Below are 23,765 nucleotides of genomic sequence, written 5' to 3'. Positions count from 1 at the left end.
ATTCTGCTCATGGTGTCTGTCCTGGTTTTCTGAAGGAAAAGTTGAATGTTTACTTCGAGCTTCTTCCCATGGCACAGCATATCCTTCCTTTTCAGATAGTAACCCAATTCCCTCTTGAATGCTTCAACTGAATCTGCCACCACCACGCTCACAGGCAGCACATTCCAGATTCGAATCACTCGCTGTGTGAAAAGGATTTTCACGGGCAGCACGGTAGCACAGTGGTTAGCACTGCTGCTTCACAGCTCCAGGGACCTGGGTTCGATTCCCGGCTTAGGTCACTGTCTGTGCAGAGTTTGCGCATTCTCCTCGTGTCTGCGTGGGTTTCCTTCGGGTGCTCCGGTTTCCTCCCACATTCCAAAGATGTGCGGCTTAGGTTGATTGGCCATGATTAAATTGCCCCTTAGTGTCCCGAGATGCGTAGGTTAGAAGGATTAGTGGGTAAAATATGTAGGGATATGGGGGTAGGGCCTGGGTGGGATTGTGGTCGGTGCAGACTCGATGGGCCGAATGGCCTCTTTCTGTACTGTAGGGTTTCTATGATTGATTCTATGATTTTCCTCATGTATCCACTGCTTCTTTTATTAATTACCTTAAACCTGGGCCCTCTGCTTCTTGATTCTTCCACCAACGGGAACAGTTTCTCCCTATTGACTCAGTCTAGATCCATCATGATGAATATCTCCTCTCTTCTCAATCTTCTTTTTGCCAAGGAAAACAGTCCAAGCTTCTCCAATCTGTCCATGTAACTAAAGCCCCTCATCTATGTGACAATTCTGGTGAATCTTCTCTGCACTCTGTCCAATTCCTTCACATCCTCCCTAAAGTGTGGCTCCCAGAGCTGCGCACAGTACTGCAGCTGAGGCTGAACCAGCGCTATTCTGCAGGTTTAACATAATTTTCTTGTTGGTGTACTCTATTATTTTATTAATAAAGCCTAGAATGCTGTATGATTCCATTGGGATAAACCGGGGATAGGATTAGTTCTTAGGAGAAACTTGAGATGCTAGAACTATTTCTACTGGGACAAAAAGGAAGAGAAGGTTGGATAGAGATTTTTCAAATTCTGTAACATTTACTGAAATGACTAAAGAAAATTTGTTCCCTTGTGATTGGAGAGTGGTTGAAAAGAAATCAATTTAAAATGATCAGGTAGAGTGAGGAGTTAGAAGCAGGGGAAAGCTAAGGTTACAAAAGAGAGCATGGTTGTAAGATTTATGGATGGATTTAACAAAGAGCAGGCACAATATGATGGTCTAAATGGTTTAAGAACATAAGAAAAGGGAGTGTAAGCCTACGCTGCCTTTCAGTAAGATCATGGCTGAACCATTATATTTTCCCTCTCAAACCCCATTTCCATTAATTGCAATAATGTAAAATATCTATTGATGTCAATGATTGAGCATCCACCACCATTTTAGGCAGAAAATTCCAAAGATTCATAATTGTGATAACCCCCAGGACTAAATGGGGAATCCCTGATTGGCCTCCCAGTAGAACTCGTAGAATTTCCATGGTGATAAGTAATTACCTTAACAAGTGGAACTCATATCCCGAGCTCTTTATAAAGCAGGCCCCTGAGTGGGTCCATTATTCTAGTGTCCCAGATGGGACTTGTGTACAGGCACCACAGGCTGGTGGTTTAACTTTTGCTTTATAAAATAAAACACCGTTCCTTTCCAGTTGGCTTCCTGAGTATTTACAATAACCTTTTGATTGGCAAAATGTCTTCTCAGCTCTGCTCTAAATGGTGGACCCCTTATTCTGAGACCGTGACCCTCAGTTCTAGAACCTCCAATCAGGAAGCAAACTCTCAGCATCTCCACAGTCAGGTCCTCAAAGAATTTTATACATTTCAATGAGAACATCTTTGTTCTTCTAAGCTGCAGAGGATAGACTCATTCTACTCAAACTCTGTTCATAGCACAGCTCTTTCATCCCAGGAATCCATTTATTCTAGGAACATTTTTGTTGCACCCTCCCTAAGGCAATTATACCCTCCCTTGGGTAAGGAGACCAATCTGTACACAGTACGCCAGGTGTTGTCTCATTAAAGCCCAATATAATTGCAGCAGGCATCCTTACTAATGTTATCCAACCCCCTTGCAATAAAGGCTAACACTTCATTTACGTTCCTAATTCCTACAAGAGCAGGTCAGAGTCTGGGGATTTTGAGGAGAATAGCTCATCTCTTGACTCCCCAAAGACTGTCCACCATCAATAAGGCATAAGTTAAGAGCGTGATAGAATATTTTCCACTTTTCTGGGTGAGTGCAGCTCCAACAACACTCAAGAAACTCAACACCATCCAGGATCCACTCCCATCTACCATCCACCCCAATGCCGACACTATAGTTAAGAAAGCCCAACAATGCCTCTACTTTCTCAGAAGACAAAGGAAATTTGGAATATCAGCTACGACTCTCACCAACTTTTACAGATGCACCATGGAAAGCGTTCTTTCTGGTTGTATCACAGCTTGGTATGGCTCCTGCTCTGCCCAAGACTGCAAGAAACTACAAAAGGTCGTGAATGTAACCCAATCCATCATGAAAACCAGCCTCCCATCCATTGACTCTGTCTACAAATCCCGCTATCTCAGCAAAGCAGCCAGCATAATTAAGGACTCCACGCACCCTGGACATACTCTCTTCTACTTTCTTCTGTCGGGAAAAAGTCTGAGGCCACGTACCAATGATCTCAAGAACAGCTTCTTCCCTGTTGCCGTCAGACTTTTGAATGGGCCTACCTCACTTTAATTTGATCTTTCTCTACACCCTAGCTATGACTGTAACACTACATTCTGTACCCTCTCCTTTCTTTCTCTATGAACAGTATGCTTTGTCTGTAGAGCACACAAGAAACACTACTTTTCACTGTATACTAATACATGTGACAATAATAAATCAAATCAAGAAAACAGCCCACTTAATTGGCACTCCAACCATCATCTCCAACATTCACTCCCTCCACTGCCAATACACAACAGTGGTAATGTGTACCACCTACAACATGCACTACAGCAACTCACCAAGACTCCTTCCACAAGCATCTTCCAAACTTGTGACCTCTACCAACTAAAAGGACAAAGGCAGCAGATGCATGGGAATATGACAATCTGTAAGTTCCCCTCCAAGTCATACGCTACCCTGACTTGGAAATTTATCACTGTTCATTCACTGTTGCTTGGTTAAAATCCTGGAACTCCCTCCCTAACAGCACTGTGGGGGTACCTACACCTCAGGGACTGCTGTGGCTCAGGAAAGGTGGCTCACCATCAAGGCTAATTAGGGATGGGCAATAAAATTGCTGGCTTAGCCAGTGATGCACACATCCCATGAAAGAGTGAAAAACCCTGCATGTTAACTTTGTGATTTGTATATAAGGATACCCAAATCTCTCTGAATACCAACTTTTACTACTCTAGCACCTTAAAAATATATTCTTCTTAACCATTCTCCTCACCAAAGTCAATATTTTCACCCTTCTCCAACTCCTTACCCAATGTCTCAGTCTACCTATATCCCTTTGCAGACCTTTTGTCATCCTCACAGTTGACTTCCCAAGCTAGCTATGTATTGTCAATATATTGAATATATGATGCTTGGTCCTGTCATTGATCTTCCTCCTCCTTCAGGTATCATGCCCTGATAAGGTATTGGTGGTCATGGGCTTCTATTTGATTGGTCTCTGATTATGCTTGGCAAAGTACTGCAGTGGTTTGCCTTCTGCAATGTGGATGACCAGAAAACTCTCCTGCACTTACAGCCTGCCATATTGGTAGGATTTACAGGCTGATAATCAACCGGTTTGGCCACATTACGCATACATCTTCCATGGCCTTCAAGTCCTGGAGTGAAATGTGAACCCACAGCTACTGCTCTGGAAGTAGGGACACTACCACTACACCACAAGACCTCCTTAAGCCTTTGATAAAGATTGTGAGTAATTGAGACCCAAGAGTTCCACTAAACCCTGCCACCTGAAAATGACCCTCTGTTAACCAATCCTCAGTCCATGTTAATATAGACTCTATTATTGGGAGTTGAAGAGGGCACAAATAGTACTTTGTCTTTTATTTGATCTATATCATGTAACCTATATGTACATAACTCTTTTACTGCTATTCTCCAGACTCCTATTCCCAATTATACCTCCCTAGACCCGTTATTTGTTTACTTGTCCCATTCTCACCACCTTTTGCCTGATAGAGTTATAGAGTCATAGAGGTTTACAGCATGGAAACAGGCCCTTCGGCCCAACTTGTCCATGCCGCCCTTTTTTTAAAACCCCTAAGCTAATCCCAATTGCCCGCATTTGGCCCATATCCCTCTATACCCATCGTACCCATGTAACTAAATGCTTTTTAAAAGATAAAATTATACCGCCTCCACCACTACCTCTGGCAGCTTGTTCCAGACACCCACCACCCTCTGTGTGAAAAAATTGCCCCCCTGAGAAAACAACAGGGTAGGTCAGTCTTGGGCTGAAAGACAGAAGAGATTAAATGTCAAAGGGGGTGATGCATTTTGGTAGATTGAACCAGGGCAGGACTTACTCGGTTACTGGTAGGGCATTGGAAAGAGATATAGAACAAATAGATCTCGGGGTACAGGTTCATAGCTCCTTAAAATTGGAGTCACAGGTGGGCAGGATGGCGAAGAAGGCATTCGGCATGCTTGGTTTCATTGGTCAGAACATTGAATACAGGAGTTGGGACGTCTTGTTGAAGTTGTACAAGACATTGGTAAGGCCACACTTGGAATACTGTGTACAGTTCTGTTCACCCTGTTATAGAAAGGATATTATTAAACTAGAAAGAGTGCAGAAAAGATTTACTAGGATGCTACTGGGACTTGATGGTTTGAGTTATAAGGAGAGGCTGGATAGACTGGGACTTTTTCCCTGGAGCGTAGGAGGTTTAGGGGTGATCTTATAGAGGTCTATAAAATAATGAGGGGCATAGAGCAGGTAGATATTCAACATCTTTTCCCAAAGGTAGAGTCTAAGACTAGAGGGCATAGGTTTAAGGTGAGAGGGGAGAGATACAACAGTGTCCAGAGGGGCAATTCTTTTACAGAGAGTGGTGGGTGTCTGGAACAAGTAGCAGTAGTAGAGGCGGGTACAATTTTGTCTTTTAATGAGCATTTAGACAGTTACATGGGTAAGATTGGTATAGAGGGATATGGGCCAAACACGGGCAATTGGAACTAACTTAATGGTAAAAACTGGGCGGCATGGACAAGTTGGGCCGAAGGGCCTGTTTCCATGATTAAACCTCTATGACTGCTTTTTCACAACACTTCCCCGTTGTACATATAAATGATGTTGCTCTTTTCTGTAGTAATGTACATGATACATGTGGTTGGATCACTAAGCATTAAAATTCTAAACTGAACTATTGCAGTCAACTAGCGCTGACCTCTGAGATTAATATTTTGTGGCAGTGCTGTTCAAGAGGCTGCAGCAAATAGAATCCAAATGTGCATTATTATTGGACATGTGAGTGGCAGAACATCCAAATTCAGAGAATGTGATGCAGTAAGTGATGAAGTTTCAGCTGCGCATAACCACAGCGTAATGTGTCTATCTTGGCCCAATCTCCCACCATGAATAGTTAATAGGTGTGGTTGGCTATGTAGGAGGTGGTATCTGCAGCGGCAGCAAAATGAGTTGATAATGTGCACAGTGACGGGAATGGCTGCTCTTTACACCGCTCATTACTTTACAGAATTATTTGATAGAGATGTTATTTTCTGAGAGCCATTGGTAGAGTTTCTGAATGATACCGGGATCCAGAATCCCTTTGATCTAACACCAGAAGTTCCCCGAAGCTACAACAATAGTAGCCTGCTGGTGTTTCCTCAGACTTGGTGCTTTGCTGGTGATGATGTACCTGATGCTGTTCTGCAAATCTAGATGATCCAGATTCTGGGTATTGAAATAATCAATCTCCAAAAATCGTTCCAAATATAGAATGATTGATAGGGAGCAATGATTGGAGCCTGATCTCAATATTTAAATTCTATTTTAAATAGAATTTAAATATAATTAGTGACCCTGGCATGTATCATCCCGGTTCACTGTCCTTAGCGGCTTCACCAGTGAGGGTCCTCAAGGGCGAGGATCACATATAATCCCCATCAATGGGGACCTATTGTGATGGTCTTGCTGGTAGGATTGGAGGCCATTGAGGCCACCCCGGAGGTCAGAGAAGGGGGTGCCCCTTGTGCCATTCCAGCCTGACAGTGCCAGCCTGGCACCCTGGCACTGCCCACCAGGCATCCTGGCACTGCCAGCCTGCCACACAGGACAATGCCAAGGGGATAGAGTCTGAGAGGCGAGGCCTACAGGGAGGGGGTGGGGGCTGAATTGGGTAGGGCCTAAGGCGGAGGCGGGCGGGGGGGGGGAAATGCGCTCTCTGCAGTTGGATTGGACAGGGGGACCCTCCAGTGATCCAATAGGAATAGATACAAAAACATAGCACAATTCTATATGTGAAAAACTATCCTGTTCCACACAATGGTCCAGTTTGTACTGAGTCATAAATAACAGGTACTGGGGATATCTCTGCTTTCTGTTGATTCGTATCTCAGCTTTCGTCACCACCTTCAAGTTAGGGCCAAAAAAGTGACACATCGTGCCATTAAAAATGTACTTCGAGAAGAATGCACACGCCTTAGCCTTTCTGGTGTAATTAGTGTGAATGTGTCATGTAAGGAGAGCCACTTCACCACGTTCCATAAATTTCAATGGTGAGTCTCTCAGAGAGCCACTGTTGTCACACAGGCCTGTAACTTCTCAGGGGGTATCCCAAAGATGCACTGGGGAAACCTTCTCTGAAGTTTCCAGGTAAGGGCTTGCACCACAATCTCCCAGAAACACTAACTTCTGCCAAAGCGATTTAAATCACTAACTTTGTTTCTGCCAGTGCTACGCTAATAGTTGCTTTGAAAAAGTTGGAAGAAATCAAACCACTAATTTCAGCGTAACTATTTTAAAGACAGACTGATCCCCACATGGGTAAGCACCCCCCCACCACTACACGGGGGACTCTTCCAGCCCCACTAAGCAGCCCCCCACGGTGTTCCCCATCCTGACCTCCCCCCTGACTGAAATGGCTGGACCACGCCCTCTCCCAACAACCTGACCCAGTTAGATCCCGCTTGACCTGACCTCCCACCAACCCCCCAAACATTCCCAAAATCCCATCCACTTACCTTAGACATTTACCTTCTCCCTGGCCTGTCATTTTCGATGGGACCTTTAAATGTATCTGCTTTACAGCAGCTAGTGACATAAAGAGGGAGCATGCCCTCCTTTGCTTCGATTCTTTTAGACTCTTGACGCTTGACCCAGGGACCCTCTGCGTTGCCTGGATTGCGTCTGGTCTGAGTCAGGAAGGTCGGGCAAGACAGACACGGTTGAAATTTGGCGCAGGTAAGTGGGTATGGAGTGGCATTCAGCATCAAATTGCCACTCTGAGGAAGTTATGGCCTACGATCTCTGGAGGAGCAGGGCACCATGGACAGTAATGTTCTCATGTTCACATTTAAATGCATGTGTGGCTTTCCAGAGATTGATCTCCTGTTTATACTTTAAGAACTGTGAGCACTGACAGCTTCACTCTTGCTTTTACTGAAAATTCCTGGTCAATATATCTAGCAAATTTCCTCTGACTGGGATAGGCGCAATGATTTTTTTCCTTTATGTCCTTTTCAAGCTGTCAAGAGTGTACTTAGCATCACGGCTAAAGAATTATTTGCAGGATTTTGTCAGATCAGCAGATCTTAGTTTTATTGCTGTTTTGCAGCCCTCATGTTTTGGGAGATGCTGGACAACTGCAATGTTTTACTGTCTTGCATTATAATCCCAGCCACATATCCTACTAAATATAAAGTTGACTTGGGACAGCTTTAAGTCTATATGAAAAGTTATTTGTTAACCAATTGCAAGTAATGCTCAATGATCTTGTGTGTGCACAATCAAAAAGAATGAAAGATGTCATTGGGTTTATTTTTCAGGCATTTGGACAGGCTTATTCAAACCACCGTAAAGTCGCGGAAGATGGTGAGTCCCGCGAGGAGACTCTTCTGCAGGAGTCTGCATCAAAGGAGGCGTATTACCTCAGCAAGATTCTGGAGCTGCAGACAGAGCTGAAACAAGCCAGGACGGTTGTGGTCAATGTCCAGTCTGAAAATGAACGACTCAGTGCCATTTCGTTGGATCTCAAAGAGGTAACCATGGTGATTTTGCCGCTTTAGACCAGGGGCCGAGGAATCCCACATTAGCCAGTTGTAGGAAAGCAGGATTGATGGGAACGCCGCAGTAAATAGTCACATTTCTGCAAAGTATGGTTAATGGTTTTGTGCAAAAATCAATAGCTTTAGGTTGAGAAGGCTGGTATCATCAAGACATGTACTGTATTCCGATGCATTGTTTCCTGATATGTTAAAACAGGCACACAACAGGGATTTTTTAAAATCCTTAATGTTTTTGTTTTATTGACTGAAAGTTTTGGTAATTGCTGAGTCACAGTTTCAGGCCCATAGACCTCCAATACTTCGTCAAAGTGGTTATTCTTCGCAAAAGCCTTCACAATTGAGTGTAGACAACCATTTAAACAGGGGGGTTAGGAACATTAATGAACCTAATCCTACCGTCATCTGATAGCCACACATACATAGTTTCTGGCAGAGATCCTCAGGAGCAGTACTTCCCTCTCCCTAGTTCTGAGGGAGTGGAAACTAATTGTAGCGTCTGTGCCACCACCATGACTGAGATTGGAACATTGATTGAATCTGGGATCACCTAATGTGCATCACCACAGGTTGTGAATTTGCTGCCAGATGTGGTTATATGAAATCCTTTTTAAATGGGTGGAATCACCATGGTAAATGTCTGGACAAACTACTTGCCATATCTATAGATGAAATATTGTGGGATCGGGTTATAAGATAGATGCCAGTTAGTTACAAAACTGAAACCTCATTGGAAAAAACCCTGCTCTGCAGCATAAGCTGCGTTTTCTATGATGTGAACATCCTAAAATGGCCACCAAGGCTGCGCCAGCCAAGTGTCTGACAAGTTATTTGAGGAGCATTTATAGCGAAAGTTAAAATCAATGCCACTAGATAGTCTGGTGATAAGTTCTTTCACACCAGTTCTCTAAGTAAACAGAGTGGGTTAAATTGCAAAGGAAGTAGAAGGAAAATCTATAAATTGAAATATTTTCCCTCTTATTTAATGGTTTCTTGCTATACAGAAGAAAGGCAGAACCATTTTAATGTCAATGAACTTTGAATTAATGTGGCAAAAATATATTTCCTATTATTTGGTAACTCTGAGTTGTCAACAGTTTCTGGCCATTTTAATAAAACAATTTGAAAGTGCATCTGAGAATTTCACTTGAGACTTACTGACACACAATTCCATTGGTAATTAGTTGGAACAACCACTCAAACCCACTCTCCATCATGAAGTTGAGTTAACTAAAATTCAAGGTTTCTTCAGTGTCAGTTTAGTCATGATCAACCCCATTCTTCTTATTCACTGGATAAGCTAGCATGCAAAAAGCTAGCTCTTGCATATATGATGGTGTTGTGCAATGAGATTATTACATGCTCTGTATTTTAAAAGGAGAGAAAAGTTTTTAGTTGTTCTCTTTTCATTCCTTATTGCCGAGGAGTGTCACCTCTATAGACTCGGTGGGGGACTAGTCTCCTTAAACTCAGCAAATGAGGAGGCTGTCGGTTGACTTTGGGGATTTGCATTCTCTCAATATTTTTTTTAAAATTCCCCTCAGGGAAGTGCCTAGTTTATTCCTGCTGCATCCACCTAAAGGAATGTCTCAGCTCACAAATTCACCGTAAGAAAGGAGAGAATGTTTGAGGAAGCTAACTTGTGTCATGTCAGTTTTTATTTTAGTGTCATCAACGAACTTGGATAAATGGTTCTCAATAATCTAATCATCAATAAATAATTACTAAATACATGAATGGTAGAGGCTCCAATACAGATATCTGTGGACAAATAATAATTTCCGTCCAATTTGAGTGCATACTCGTTATCCCAACTCTGTCTTCCTCCAGCTAACCAATCTACTAACCAGGTCAATAATTTGTCATTGATTCCATGAGCTTTAATTTGAACTAAGTCTCATACATGGGCCCTTTATATGGAAGTCCATATAAACTACATCCATATATAATCCCAGTGTACTTCTTCAGTTACTTCCATTAAAAAAATTAAATAAAATTCATTAGACTTGATTTACCCTTTACAAATCAATGTTGGCTCTCTCTAATCCGCTCAGATTTCCCCAGTACTCAGTCACCTCTGTCCTTAATTATAAATTCCAATAATAATGGTAATAATGGATGCTAGCCTAAGAGGTCTATACTTTCCTGGCTTTTCTCATGTATTTTATTCTAAACAATTGTTACATTTTCAATTTTCGAACTTAAAAAGTCAGTTCCAGAATCAAGAGAGCTTTGAGAGTTGATGTTCAAAGCATCTACAATTTCCTCATCCATTTCCTTTAAAATCCTGGGTTGAAACCATCAGGTCCATGTGATTTATCTATTTTCAGTGCCATTATTTTTCTAATATTATTTTCTTGCTTACGTCAACTTTAGGGAGTTCCAGTCCTTGAATTGTGATTAGTTTTCCTGGAATGTCTGTTCCATTGATCTCCTGATAGCTAGATCTATGGCAGTCAGTGTAACTGAGGCAGTGCTACAGGCCAGTTCACTAAACATGAAGCAGAAGTTTTTTAAAAATCTGTCAGGTGGTTGAAGTGCTGCCACCTTCATGGTGGAAAACTGTTTTCTTGTTTATTTGTAAAAACACCCAATGAAACCTGTGACCTGCAAGTCACATCATTGTGGTGAAATGTTCTGATCCAGCTCCCCAAACATGACAAATATGTTTAACAAACACGTTTTGCAAAGACAGTTCCTCTTTAATATAGAGGGGGAGCTGAGATATTTGACATTGTTGGAAGTTGGGAGCTATGCCAATGTTTGCGAAAGCCTGATGTAGATATTTACCCAGTGAATGCTTATTTTGGAATTTGATTCTCCTCAGCACTGGCTCATTGAGTGTCACAACATTTCTGCTTCATGTTTGCCACTGATTCTAGCTGTGCCAGTAGAATGGGGCAGTCACTGACTGTCAGAAATTATGGGAACTCTGAACACTCTGCTAGAGAAACAGATAAGCCCCCAAAACCAGTGCACAAAATAAATCCATCCATTTTCAGTAGTCCCTCGGGATCGCGGATGACTTGTTTCCACTTCAGTTTGATGGGTTCAGTGTACATGGGAGGCTCTGCCACATGTGGGCCAGATGTTGCCTGCAAGGCCAGGCAGATGAGGTGTCTGTAGGTTTCTGCTCTCTGTCCATTGCTTCACTTTGCCTCTGCACGTTCGCAATGCTGTCTCTCAATGTTTCTTGCTTCAGGCTGCAATGTTGATGTTGGTGCCTGAGACCTGAGCTGCTGTGGTGATGCAGTGCGCAGATCTGTCACTGTGGGGGTTGTCCACAAGGACCCTGATGTTCCAGGTGCCAAACTTAATTTTGAGCAGTGGAGGATGTAACGTGATTTGGTCATTGCACGGGCTCACCACGTGGTCACGGCAGAGCGGGGTCGTGGTCCGGTGGCAATGGGGTTCCAAGAAGATTGGAGACCACCTTCAGCTTGAGACATTAGTACGGTCTGTGCATGATTGTACCCAAGTGACCTGTGGCTGGGAACAGACTGAAGCTGCAAAAACATCACAGCAACAAACACCCTTCAGGTTAATGATCACTAAATTCACAAAAAAAAATTTGATTCAAATGAATAAAATGTGAAAGTGAAAGTTTTCTGTCATATGTGCACTCATTTAGCAACTAAGACCTTGTATTTCCACAGAGCAGTTGATTCATTCACAGAATGCGTCCCAGTCAGCAGTCAACAACAGGACAACAGGTCAAACCCAGGTCACACAACCATGATCTTATTTAATTGGGTGAAATCCAGTATTAACAGTGGGACATTAGAAGTGTATCAGTGCTGCCACATACTGATGAGAGAACGGTGTTGTGCTAACATGTCCTAATGGTCAATGCATCTGACACAATGGCCTGTATTTTGTGGTGGAAATGATAGTGGAGTGATCAGCAATCGTCTTTTATTAAAGCGGAAATCAAATAGAAACTTAAGGCATCTGCAGGTGTGCAGTTCAGGTTCACGTCTGGGTGAAGCTGTTGTAAACCTTGCCAACGTGACATCAGAATGCCGAGGTTTGAAACTCCCCCTGGGGGAACATATTGTATTATATACAAATTCATTAAAATGTATTAAAATCAGGTTCACACGTGTTACGGGCATGAACCTGAATCCATCACCGGCGAGGGGCGGCAAAAATCGGCAATTGCCACTTTGGCGGCGGGATCCGTGATTTCGGGGTTTCGCCGGATCTTGAGCCCCCGTGTTATTCCTGTGCACAAAGAGCAAGAGCTCAACACCGCTCCCACTGTGTATTGTGTTCAATAAATTTGTGTGAAAAGTTCTAAGAGGCAATAAAGGATGTCAGCCTGTGAGTGGATCTGAACATTGACTAAACAATTGTCTTTGACATTGGCCATGTTGGCATGCGATGTGTTAGCTTGAATAAGGAATTCGAGGATAGAATTTCCACAGAAATTTCCCCCATCTTCTGCCATAACTTTAGCAGAAGATCCATTAGAAATCCCACAGAAACAGTGTGAGGAGCCACTTTTCCAGTCTTTCCACTGAAGTTATGGCAGGTGATTATGGAAATTCCATCCTCGATCTTAAGTAGTCTCAACCTGGATCCGAATGGTCACAGGTCAACAGCAGGAATTTAAAAAAATATATGTCGAAAGAGGTAGCTATAGAGATAACAGATCCATTGGTGATTATCTTCCAAAGTTCTTTAGGTTCTGGAAGAGTTCCTGCAGAATGGAAGGTAGCAAATGTCATCCCGCTATTTAGGAAGTGAGGGTGAGAGAGAACATGGAACTACCGAACTGTTAGTCTTACAGAAGTAGTAGGGAAAATGCTCGAATTTATTATAAAGGATGTGACAAATGGACATTTGGGGATAATAATGATCTGATTGGGTATAGTCAACATGAATTTATGGATGGAAAATAATGTTTGATGAATTTGTTGGATTTTTTTGAGGGTGTTGCCAACAAAATTGATAAAGGGAGTTTGTGGATGTAGTAAACTTGGATTTTCAGAAGACTTTTGATAAAGCCCCCCCACAGGAAGCTGGTGAGCAAAATTAAAGTACATGGGATAGGAGGTAATATACTGGCATGGATGAAGCATTGGTTAACAAGCAGAAAACAGAGTAGGCATAAATGGGTCATTCTCATGTTGGCATTTGGGTACCACAGGCATCAGTACTTGGGCCCCAGCTGTTCACAACAAACATCAATGATTTCTACATGAGGTCCAAATGTAATATTTCCAAGTTTGTGGATGACACACAGCTCGGTGGGAATCTGTGCAGTATGGAAGATGCAAAATGGCTTCAAGAGGAGTTGGACAGATTTGGTGAGTGAGCAAGGACATGCCAGATAGGACCGACTATGCAGGAACAGATGTGCAGAGTATTTCTTAACTAGAAAGTGTGGACATACAAAGTGACCTGGGCATCCTTGTCCATAAGTCACTGAAAGCTAATGTGCAGGTGGACAAGCAATTAGGAAGACTAATGGAATGTTAGTCATTATCGCAAGAATAATGAAGTCTTGCTTTCGTTGTATAGAACCTTGGTTTGACTGTACTTGGGGTACTGCGTGCAGTCAGAAAAAGGCATTGAAATGGAAGATCAGCTATGATCGTATTGAATGGTGGCGAAGAATCGATGGGCTGAATGACTTACTCCTGCTCCTATATTCCTCCCTCACAAACTCACCTTCTGCCTGGCTTCTCAAGGTGGCTGGATCTTTAAACATCCCTGCTTTACGGCAGCGAGTGCTGTAAACAAAAGGGGTGTGGTTTTCTTACTTAGAATTCTCCTGCCCTTGACACAAGGCCTCAGGAGCCTGCTGCACTACAGTGTTCTCATCCAGCCTGAGCCGGTAGATGGGACGAGAAAGCAGCAGCTTCATTTCCAGGTAGGTAAATAGGAGCAGAGTGGAATCTGACTCCGATCGCTACTCCACAGACGTAGATCTTTCTTGTGGCAGCTATGTATTTCTACCACCATCAATAGTATTGCTGCTTCAGCAATCCTGGCTTTTCATTCTCATCTATAGGCAAGACATATGTTGGCCTTTTATTTTTTTGCTGGTGGTTATCTCTCAGACGATGTCATATTTATGTATGGCCAAATACTGGGACTTTGCACATCTCAACTATATACCTGCAGGCTATCTGAACCTTCTCTGCAAAACTACTGAAGCATTCATTAGTAAATCCTTTGAAAGCCTATCAAAAGGAAAGTCTCATGGGACTTGGACGTGCAGTTAGGAAAAGCTTTTTTATCTGTACTACCAAAGCCATTGCAACACCAACACCCCCCCCCCCCTCCGGCCCACAAATTGTTTGAAGCCAACTCAATTTATATAGTTTTCAGCTTTTCTGATAGAAAACAGTTACAGTAGTTAGCACTGCTGCCTCACAGTGCCAGGGACCTGGGTTCGATTCCTGGCTTTGGTCGCTGTCTGTGTGGAGTCTGCACATTCTCCCTGTGTCTGTGTGGGTTTCCTCCGGCTCTCCGGTTTCCTCCCACAGTCTGAAAGACGTGCTGGTTAGGTGCATTGGCCATGTTAAATTCTCCCTCGGTGTACCCAAACAGGTGCCGGAGTGTGGCGATTAGGGGATTTTCACAGTAACTTCATTGCAGTGTTAATGTAAGCTTACTTGTGACACTAATAAATAAACTTTAAAAAACATTTATTATGGTTGAAAGTAACTTTACATACAGCAGATCAATGCTGGCTTACAGATTCCACTTTTCTGACTTGTTAATTTCAGTTTGGATATAACAGAAATAAAAACAAAAAATTCCAGAAATACTCAGCAGGTCTGGCAGCATCTGGGGAGAGAGGCACAGGATTAATGGTCGATGTAACGGGTTCCCCAACTGCAGCACTGATGCAGAATTTATTGCTGCTTTAGGAACTTTCAAAATTATCATTCAAACTGCTACCTTTACAAAACTGGAAATAAAGTTTCATTTCACGGTGTTAATGTAGGCCTACTTGTGACAATAATAAATAAACTTTAAACTATTTCTGGCATTTCCAGCGACTAATGAAGACCGCGCTTCCCTACGTTCTCCTGAATTCAGCAAATTAATTAGATCCTGAGTGAAGCAGACTTCCATAGCTTTCACCAGCGTGGACACCAAATGTGATCAGAATGTGGGACTGTAAATGTAATCTTTTGGATTACAAGCTTGTACTTGGATGATTTAAATAGCACAATCCTTTCCCTTTTTTTGCTCCATTTAGTTAAAAATAATGTTCTCAAATAAGAATTGTTTACCTCAGCCGAGCAGCTGGAGGGAACATTGGAGTTGAACCCAATCCTGTCTATATCTGACATCAATACAGATCCACCTTTCATCAAGTAATTAAATAGTAATTAAGAATGTGAGTCCAGACTGATTTTTTAACCACTCTCCCCTGCCCCCCCCCTACTTGCACTCTAACCCCCATCCCTGCTGATATCAGTAGATTCCCCATGGATCAGGAATTCAGCCTGAGCCCTTTTGGTTTTGGATGGTTTAGTCCACCAGAAGCCAGTTTGGTAGTTTATCTGACTGCTTTCTGACAACAATTTATCAACCCTTTGAGTTCCCCCTCAAGCTTTCCTAACAGAGCACTGATGCGAGAATAAAAATAGCTTTTTATCATGTTTGGATTTAGAGAAATGAATGTGACTTCAGGTCATATATACCTCCTTGCAGACCCAGATGAAGTGTGGATAATTTTTTCCCCAATTCCATCCTGCTCCTTGGATATTTGCTCAGGTTAAACCAGGTGTTTTTGTCCTGTATATTCTCTTCAATAAGAAGTTTAACAACACCAGGTTAAAGTCCAACAGGTTTATTTGGTAGCAAAAGCCACTGTGGCTTTTGCTACCAAATAAACCTGTTAGACTTTAACCTGGTGTTGTTAAACTTCTTACTGTGTTTACCCCAGTCCAACGCCAGCATCTCCACATCATGACTATTCTCTTCAACCCAGAGTTTTTGTCACCTTCAGATTAGATCCACGTGGTATCTATCTCCAGATTACATTTTTCCAACAATCTCCTTGCTCACTTCCTGAATTCCAGCTGACACAAACTCCAATTTTTCCAGACTCTTTGACAATACTTTCAGTTATCATTCAACTCTTCTATTTATGCTTGGTGTCAAGAACAAAGAACAATACGGCACAGGAACAGGCCCTTCGGCCGTCCAAGCCCGCGCCGCTCCCTGGTCCAAACTAGACCATTCTTTTGTATCCCTCCAATCCCACTCCGTTCATATGGCTGTCTAGATAAGTCTTAAACGTTCCCAGTGTGTTTGCCTCCACCACCTTGCCTGGCAGCGCATTCCAGGCCCCCACCACCCTCTGTGTAAAATATGTCCTTCTGATATCTGTGTTAAACCTCCCCCCCTTCACCTTGAACCTATGACCCCTCGTGAATGTCACCATCGACCTGGGGAAAAGCTTCCCACCGTTCACCCTATCTATGCCTTTCATAATTTTGTACACCTCTATTCAGTCTCCCCTCATCCTCCGTCTTTCCAGGGAGAACAACCCCAGTTTACCCAATCTCTCCTTATAACTAAGCCCCTCCATACCAGGCAACATCCTGGTAAACCTCCTCTGTACTCTCTCCAAAGCCTCCACGTCCTTCTGGTAGTGTGGCGACCAGAACTGGACGCAGTATTCCAAATGCAGCCGAACCAACGTTCTATACATCTACAGCATCAGACCCCAACTTTTATACTCTATGCCCCGTCCTATAAAGGCAAGCATGCCATATGCCTTCTTCACCACCTTCTCCACCTGTGACGTCACCTTCAAGGGTCTGTGGACTTGCACACCCAGGTCCCTCTGCGTATCTACACCCTTTATGGTTCTGCCATTTATCGTATAGCTCCTCCCTACATTATTTCTACCAAAATGCATCACTTCGCATTTATCAGGATTGAACTCCATCTGCCATTTCTTTGCCCAAATTTCCAGCCTATCGATATCCTTCTGTAGCTTCTGACAATGCTCCTCGCTATCTGCAAGTCCTGCCAATTTTGTGTCGTCCGCAAACTTACTGATCACCTCAGTTACACCTTCTTCCAGATCGTTTATATAAATCACAAACAGCAGAGGTCCCAATGGAGGTCTAGTCCTGAAGTCGGTACATAAAGCATTTAATGTGCTAACCAGGTAATTGTGGAAATGTACTCTATTTCATCTTATTATTTTGCTTTGTATTTATGTCCTGAGGCAGTGTATTTTTTTGTGCTAGCATTCACTGAAGTGATATCTTTTGTTTTGACATGAGCCTGGATGATAAGTGGAGGTAGGCAATTTGACCATAGACTGATCATTAGCAAAGACAGAACTGTTTTCACCTGCACTCCGAGGGCATTTGGAGCTTCCAGATATGGTTCCCTCGATGCTTTGGGTGCCAGACATGACATGACAACTTCCAAAGTCTTGACTGGAAAGATTCCATCTATTCTCAACAGATCATTGGCCCAGGAACTGTGGCCTAACAGATGTGGCCATGCATAATGACACTTCTTCAGAGCAGCGAGATGTTTATTCCCTTCCTCCAAACCCATTTGATGGCTGCACAGGGCCAGGGCCTGGCTGGGCTTAACTCCATGTCTGAAGCTGCTCCCTCTAGCACAGCACCCTCCTGGAGACAACGGCCACTTCAAGATGCCAAGGCTGCTGCCATTAAGTACCATCCCTCAAACTTACTACCTTCAGTCACATGGAGAGATACTAGAAGATGTAAAAGGCTCAGTGCATGAGGAAGCAAGGTAGTTTGCACAGTGATAAGAAACAGTATTGATCATAGCTGCCTAGGATCAGCGCTCAATTTGTGTGCTGACATCTGAAACTTAAATTGGGAGTTTTTGCAAATGATCTAAAGACAAGGCGGAGTAGTTAATTTCTTTCCCAGTGCTCCCTCAATCTATCCTCCCATTTTCACCAGTGAGAAAACACATCCACTAACTTGATGAATAGACCAGCTCTGATGGAGGCAAGTCCAAGAATAATCCACAGAAACGTATGTTTCAGTCTTTTCATCTTTCAGTCTTTCTCTCCTGTCCTCTCTCATTGGTGTTCCTGTCTCATTGGGATCTGTTCCCTGAGCTCTGGGTGCGGTTTGGGTCCTCAGAAAACCGGCTGTTATCCATTGATGAGGTTTTAGTGCAGGGTCGTCACAGCTGAGCCTCATCCTATCCTCATCTTCCATCCACACACGTGCAAAACAGATGGTGGACTTATTGAGCTGATGTAATTTAGCATCCGTATTTTTGTCGGAGATGAACTAATAACAAATGCTGAGAAATTAACCCAAGGGCCTTTCAGTTTTATATAACTCAGTTACTCATTGGACAGACATGCTGAGCCACGAGGGAACCCAACTTTCAGTCCCTCACCTTTAGGAAGATTGGTGGGATAGGTGATTGAGGAATTATTGGAAGGATTGAGAGCGCGGTGAGTTGGATCAAGCCCATCCTATACTTCAGCTGGAGAACTTGTTGCTATTACTGAGGGACTGATGGTTTAGTGGTGATGGGGGGAGGGTAGGTGGCAGCAATATCTGTAACTTGGTTTTGTCAAACTACAAAATGACTTTTACTTTCTGCTGGAATTGGGTATTTTTAGCACAGAGCTGATTTGTATTAAGTTCTTGTTGTGTATTGCATATGGAATGTAAGATTAAAGATAGGATGGCAGAAGCCCTGTCAAATATCCCTTTGGGAACAAACAGTTCAGTAAATGTTGGCAGTGCTGTTAATCTTTAAGAATGTTTGTCCTTAGAAGATGTGTTCTTGTCTGCTCTATCTATTAATGGTGTAATGAAAATAGCCTTTTTTTTAATGAAATGCATCAGCTATTGCCTTTAGCTGTTTTAATATTGCCAGCTAGGAATAAAGGACCTGACATGAGAAATGGGAGATGGGAAAGAACTGGACTGAGGCCTTTTTTTTCACTATGTTGCTCCATTCTCCCCACCTATCCATGACTACATCGCTTGAGGTTTATAATGTGGGAGACGCATTATTTACGTGAGGAATGGTGTGATACTTGTGATTGAATAAGAAAAATCCCAAATTAGTTCTGATTGAGAAACCAGTCAGTCAGCACAGAGACATTGACATAGATACGAATAAAGGACCTGACATGAGAAATGGGAAACGGGAAAGAACTGGACTGAGGCCTTTATTTTCACTACGTGGATAGTCAGATGGCTTAGTATATTGACGTGGCAACATGGTGTGCCATTCCCTTCCCTCTGTGACCATTTAATTTTGACCAACAACAAAAACATGCATTTCTGTAGCAGCTTTAACATAGTGAAAAGTCCCAAGATGCATCACAAGGGACATACAAGGAGATATTCAGATGGATAATCAAAAGCTTGGTCAAAGGTTTTAAGGAATATCTTAAAGGAGATGGGAGTGGTGGAGAGGTATGAAACAGCTAGTGAGAAAATTCCAGAACATAGTACCTTGGCAGCTGAAGACACGGCAGCCAATAGTGGGCCAATTAAAATTGGACATGTGCAAAAGGCCAGAATTGGAGGATTGCAGGGATCTCAAAGGTTTGTAGGGCTGGAGGAAGTTGCAGAGATAAGGAGGGGTGAGACGGGGGGAGGGGGGGGCGGAGAGATTTGAACACAAAGATGAGAATTTTAAAATTGAGTTGTTGCTTAACTGAGAGGTGATGTATGTCATCGTGCATGGGGGTGATGGGTGATTGATTGGCTCAATGAGACTTTGGACAAGGGCAGCAGAGTTTTGGATGAACACAGAAACTAAAAGCAGGAGTAGGCCATTCAGCCCTTCAAACCTGCTCCGTCGTTCATTTTGGTCATGGCTGATCATCGAATTCAATATCCTGATCCCCCCTTCCTCTCATATCCCTTGATCTCTTTAGCCCCAAGAGTTACATCTAATTTCTTCTTGAAATCAGACAACGTTTTGGCTTCAACTACATTCGGTGGTAGTGAATTCCACACATTCGCCACCCTCTGGATGAAGAAATTTCTCCTCACCTCAGTTTTAAAACGTTTATCCCTTATCCTCAACTATGACCCCTAGTTCTGGACTCCCCCCACCAATGGGAACATTCTTTCTGAATCTACCTTGTCTAACCCTGTTAGAATTTTATAAGTTTCTTTGAGATTCCCGCTCACTCTTCTAAACTCCAGTGAATATAATTCTAACCGACTTAGTCTCGCCTTATATAACAGACCTGCCATCCCAGGAATCATAGAAGCCCTATAGTGCAGAAAGAGGCCATTTGGCCCATCGAGTCTGCACCGACCACAATCCCACCCTGGCCCTACCCCCTTATCCCTACATATTTACCCGCTAATCCCTCTAACCTACGCATCTCAGGACACTAAGGGGCAATTTTAACATGGCCAATCAACCTAACCCGCACATCTTTGGACTGTGGGAGGAAACCGGAGCACCCGGAGGAAACCCACGCAGACACGAGGAGAATGCGCAAACTCCACACAGACAGTGACCCAAGCCAGGAATCGAACCCAGGTCCCTGGAGCTGTGAAGCAGCAGTGCTAACCACTGTGCTACCGTGCCGCCCCATCAGCTTGGTAAACATTCGCTGTGCTCTCTCTATAGCAAGGACATCCTTACTCAGATAAGGACACTAAAACTGCACACAATACTTCAGGTATGGCCTCACCAACCCCCTATACAATTGCAGCAAAACATTACTATTCCTATACTCAAATCCTCTCGCTTTGAAGGCCAACATATCATTTGCTTTCTTTACTGCCTGCTGTACCTGCATGCTTACTTTGAGCAACTGATGAACGAGGACACCAAGGTCTCGTTGAGTATCCACTTTTCTCAATTTACACCCATTCAAGTAATAATCTGTCTTCCTATTATTGCTACCAAAGTGGATAACATTTATCTACATTATATTGCATCTGCCATGCAGATGCCCACACACTCAGCCTGTCCAAATCATGCTGAAGTATCTCTGCATTCTCCTCATAGCTCACCCTCTCACCCAACTTCGTATCATCTGCAAAGTTGGAGATAATACATTTAGTTCCCTCTTCCAAATCATTAATATATAATGTGAACATTTGGGGTCCAAGCACAGATCCCTGTGGAACCCCACTAATCACTGACTGCCAATCAGTAAAAGACTCATTTATGCCAACTCTTTGCTTCCTAGCTGCTAGCCAGCTTTCTGTCCATCTCAAGATGTTATCTGCAATCCCATGTGCTTTAACGTTACATAGTAGTCTGTTATGTGAGACCTTGTCAAAGCTTTCTGAAAGCCTAAATCAACCATATCCACTGGTCCTCCTCTATCAACTCTACTAGTTGCATTCTCAAAGAATTCCAGTAGATTCGTCAAGCATGATTTCCCTTCTGTAAATCCATGCTGACTCAGTATGATTATACCAATGCCTTCCAAATGCTGAGTTATGAAAGCCTTGATAATGGACTCTAGCAACTTCCCCAGTACTGACATTAGGCTCACTGGTCTGTAGTTCCCTGTTTTCTTTCCCTTTTTGAATAGCGAGCTTACATTAGCTACCCTCCAATCTGTAGGAACCAGTCCAGAGTCCAAAGAATTTTGGAAAATAACCACCAATGGATCTACTATTTCCAGGGCCACTTCCTGAAGTACTCTGAGATGAAGCTTATCAGGACCTGGAGATTTTCATTTTTCTACTAATGCTGATTTCCTTCAGCTCCTCACTAAAATTTCCTCTCAGAACTTCTGGTACTATGAATCTAGTTCCACAGCCATTTCTTTATTCCCCATTATGAATTCTCCTGTTTCTGGTTGTAAGGGGCCTACATTTGTTTTTGTCAATCTTTTTTCTTTACATACTTATAGAAACTTTTACAGTCAGTTTTTATGTTCCCTGCGAGCTCACTTTCATACTTTATTTTTCCCTTCTTAATTACTCCGTTGGTCCTCCTTTGCTGAATTTTAAACTGCTCCCAGTCCTCAGGCCTATTGCTTTTTCTTGCCAATTTGTATGTTTCTTTCTTGAATCTGATATTATCTCTAATTTTCCTTGTAAGCCATGGTTTGGCCACAATTCCCTCACTACTCTTGCGCCAAACAGAAATAAACAATTTCTGGAGTTCACCTATTCATTCTTTAAATGCCTGCCATTGCCTGTCCACTGTCTTTCCTCTCAATAATGTTTCCCAGTCCGTCATGGCCAATTCATGCCTCATACCATCATAGTTACCTTTATTGAGATTCAGGACCCTGGTCTCAGAATCAACTACAGCATTATCCGCCTTGACAAAGAATTCTACCATATTATAGTCATTCATCCCCAAGGGTTCTCTCACAACTAGATTGCCAACTAACCCTTTCCGATTGCACTGTTCCCTTTTTGGTTCTTCAACGTATTGCTCCAAAAATCCATTCCGTATATACTCCAGAAATTCCTCTTCTATTGTACTGTGACTAATTTGACTCTCCCAATTCATATGTAGATTAAAGTTGCCCATAATCACAGATGTTCCTCTAATACATGCATCTCTGATTTCCTATCTAATGCTTTTCCCAACATTATCACTACAGTTTGGTGGTCTGTACACCACCCCCACCAATGTTTTTTGCCCTTGTTATATTTTAACTCGACCCATACAGATTCCACATCATCTACGCTAATATATTTCCTCAATACCATATCAATATCATCTTTGATCAACAATGCATCTCCACCACCTTTTCCTTTCTGTCTGTCCTTAATTTTCTCAAGGATGGAAGGTGGGAGGCCAGTAATCAAATGTAGAGGTAACAAATGCTTGAATGAGAGTTTCAGAAGCAGGGGAGCTGAGGCTAGATGGAGTGGGGTTACATTACAGATGTGAAAGTAGTTGGTCGGAAGATCATCTTGGGGGTCAAACATACTGAAACGGCTGCAGACAGCTTGGTTTAGCTTCAGACAGTTGTCAAAGAGAGAGAGATGGAGTTGATGGCTGGGGACGGAAAACAATGGCTGTTGTCTTCCCAGTATTCAGTTGGAGGAGATTCTTGACCATCTTGTACCAGATGTTGGACAAGCAGTGAGACAGATCCGAGACATTGGGGGATCGAGAGGGGTGGCGGCGCTGAGGGACAGTGGATGGACAGATGAATTTCACCATGGAGAGAGAGCACCCATTGACGAACAGAACAGCAACCTTGCAGTTTCCATTGGCCCATTTGCAGGAGGGAGGGTCACAGCATCAGAGGGGGAGCAAGGAACTGAAAGAATGGAGAAAATTGGCTCAGATTATGCAAATGAAGCCAGTGAGATAGTAAGAGAATTAAATTGGATAGCTAAATAGCAGAAATGATTGGTACAAAAGTGGTGAAAAGTATCTGCATTTATATAGTGCCTTTCATGACCTCAGGATATCTCAAAGCACTTTACAGTCAATGAAGTACTTTTTCAAGTGTAGAAGCTGTTGTGTTGCAGGAAACATGGCAGCCAATTTGTGCACAGCAAGGTCCCACAGACATGTGTCTGATAATGAGTAGATTATAAGTTTTTATGA

General features: G+C 42.9%; 1 protein-coding gene across 2 annotated transcripts in view; it reads left to right on the top strand.

Moving 5' to 3' along the window:
• LOC144498659 (protein bicaudal D homolog 1-like) overlaps window positions 1–23,765 on the top strand; it is a 247,428-nt gene that overhangs the window by 108,562 nt on the left and 115,101 nt on the right. For both annotated transcript variants that reach the window (XM_078220111.1, XM_078220112.1), the window contains exon 2: window positions 8,025–8,237. In XM_078220111.1, the coding sequence (XP_078076237.1) occupies window positions 8,025–8,237 (213 nt within the window). The remainder of the gene's footprint in view (window positions 1–8,024; window positions 8,238–23,765) is intronic.

The sequence above is a fragment of the Mustelus asterias genome, chromosome 9 (assembly GCF_964213995.1).
Source record: "Mustelus asterias chromosome 9, sMusAst1.hap1.1, whole genome shotgun sequence".
NCBI lineage: Eukaryota > Metazoa > Chordata > Chondrichthyes > Carcharhiniformes > Triakidae > Mustelus > Mustelus asterias.
Note: the sequence above shows the minus strand (reverse complement) of the source record. Positions and strands in the feature narration are given on the sequence as shown.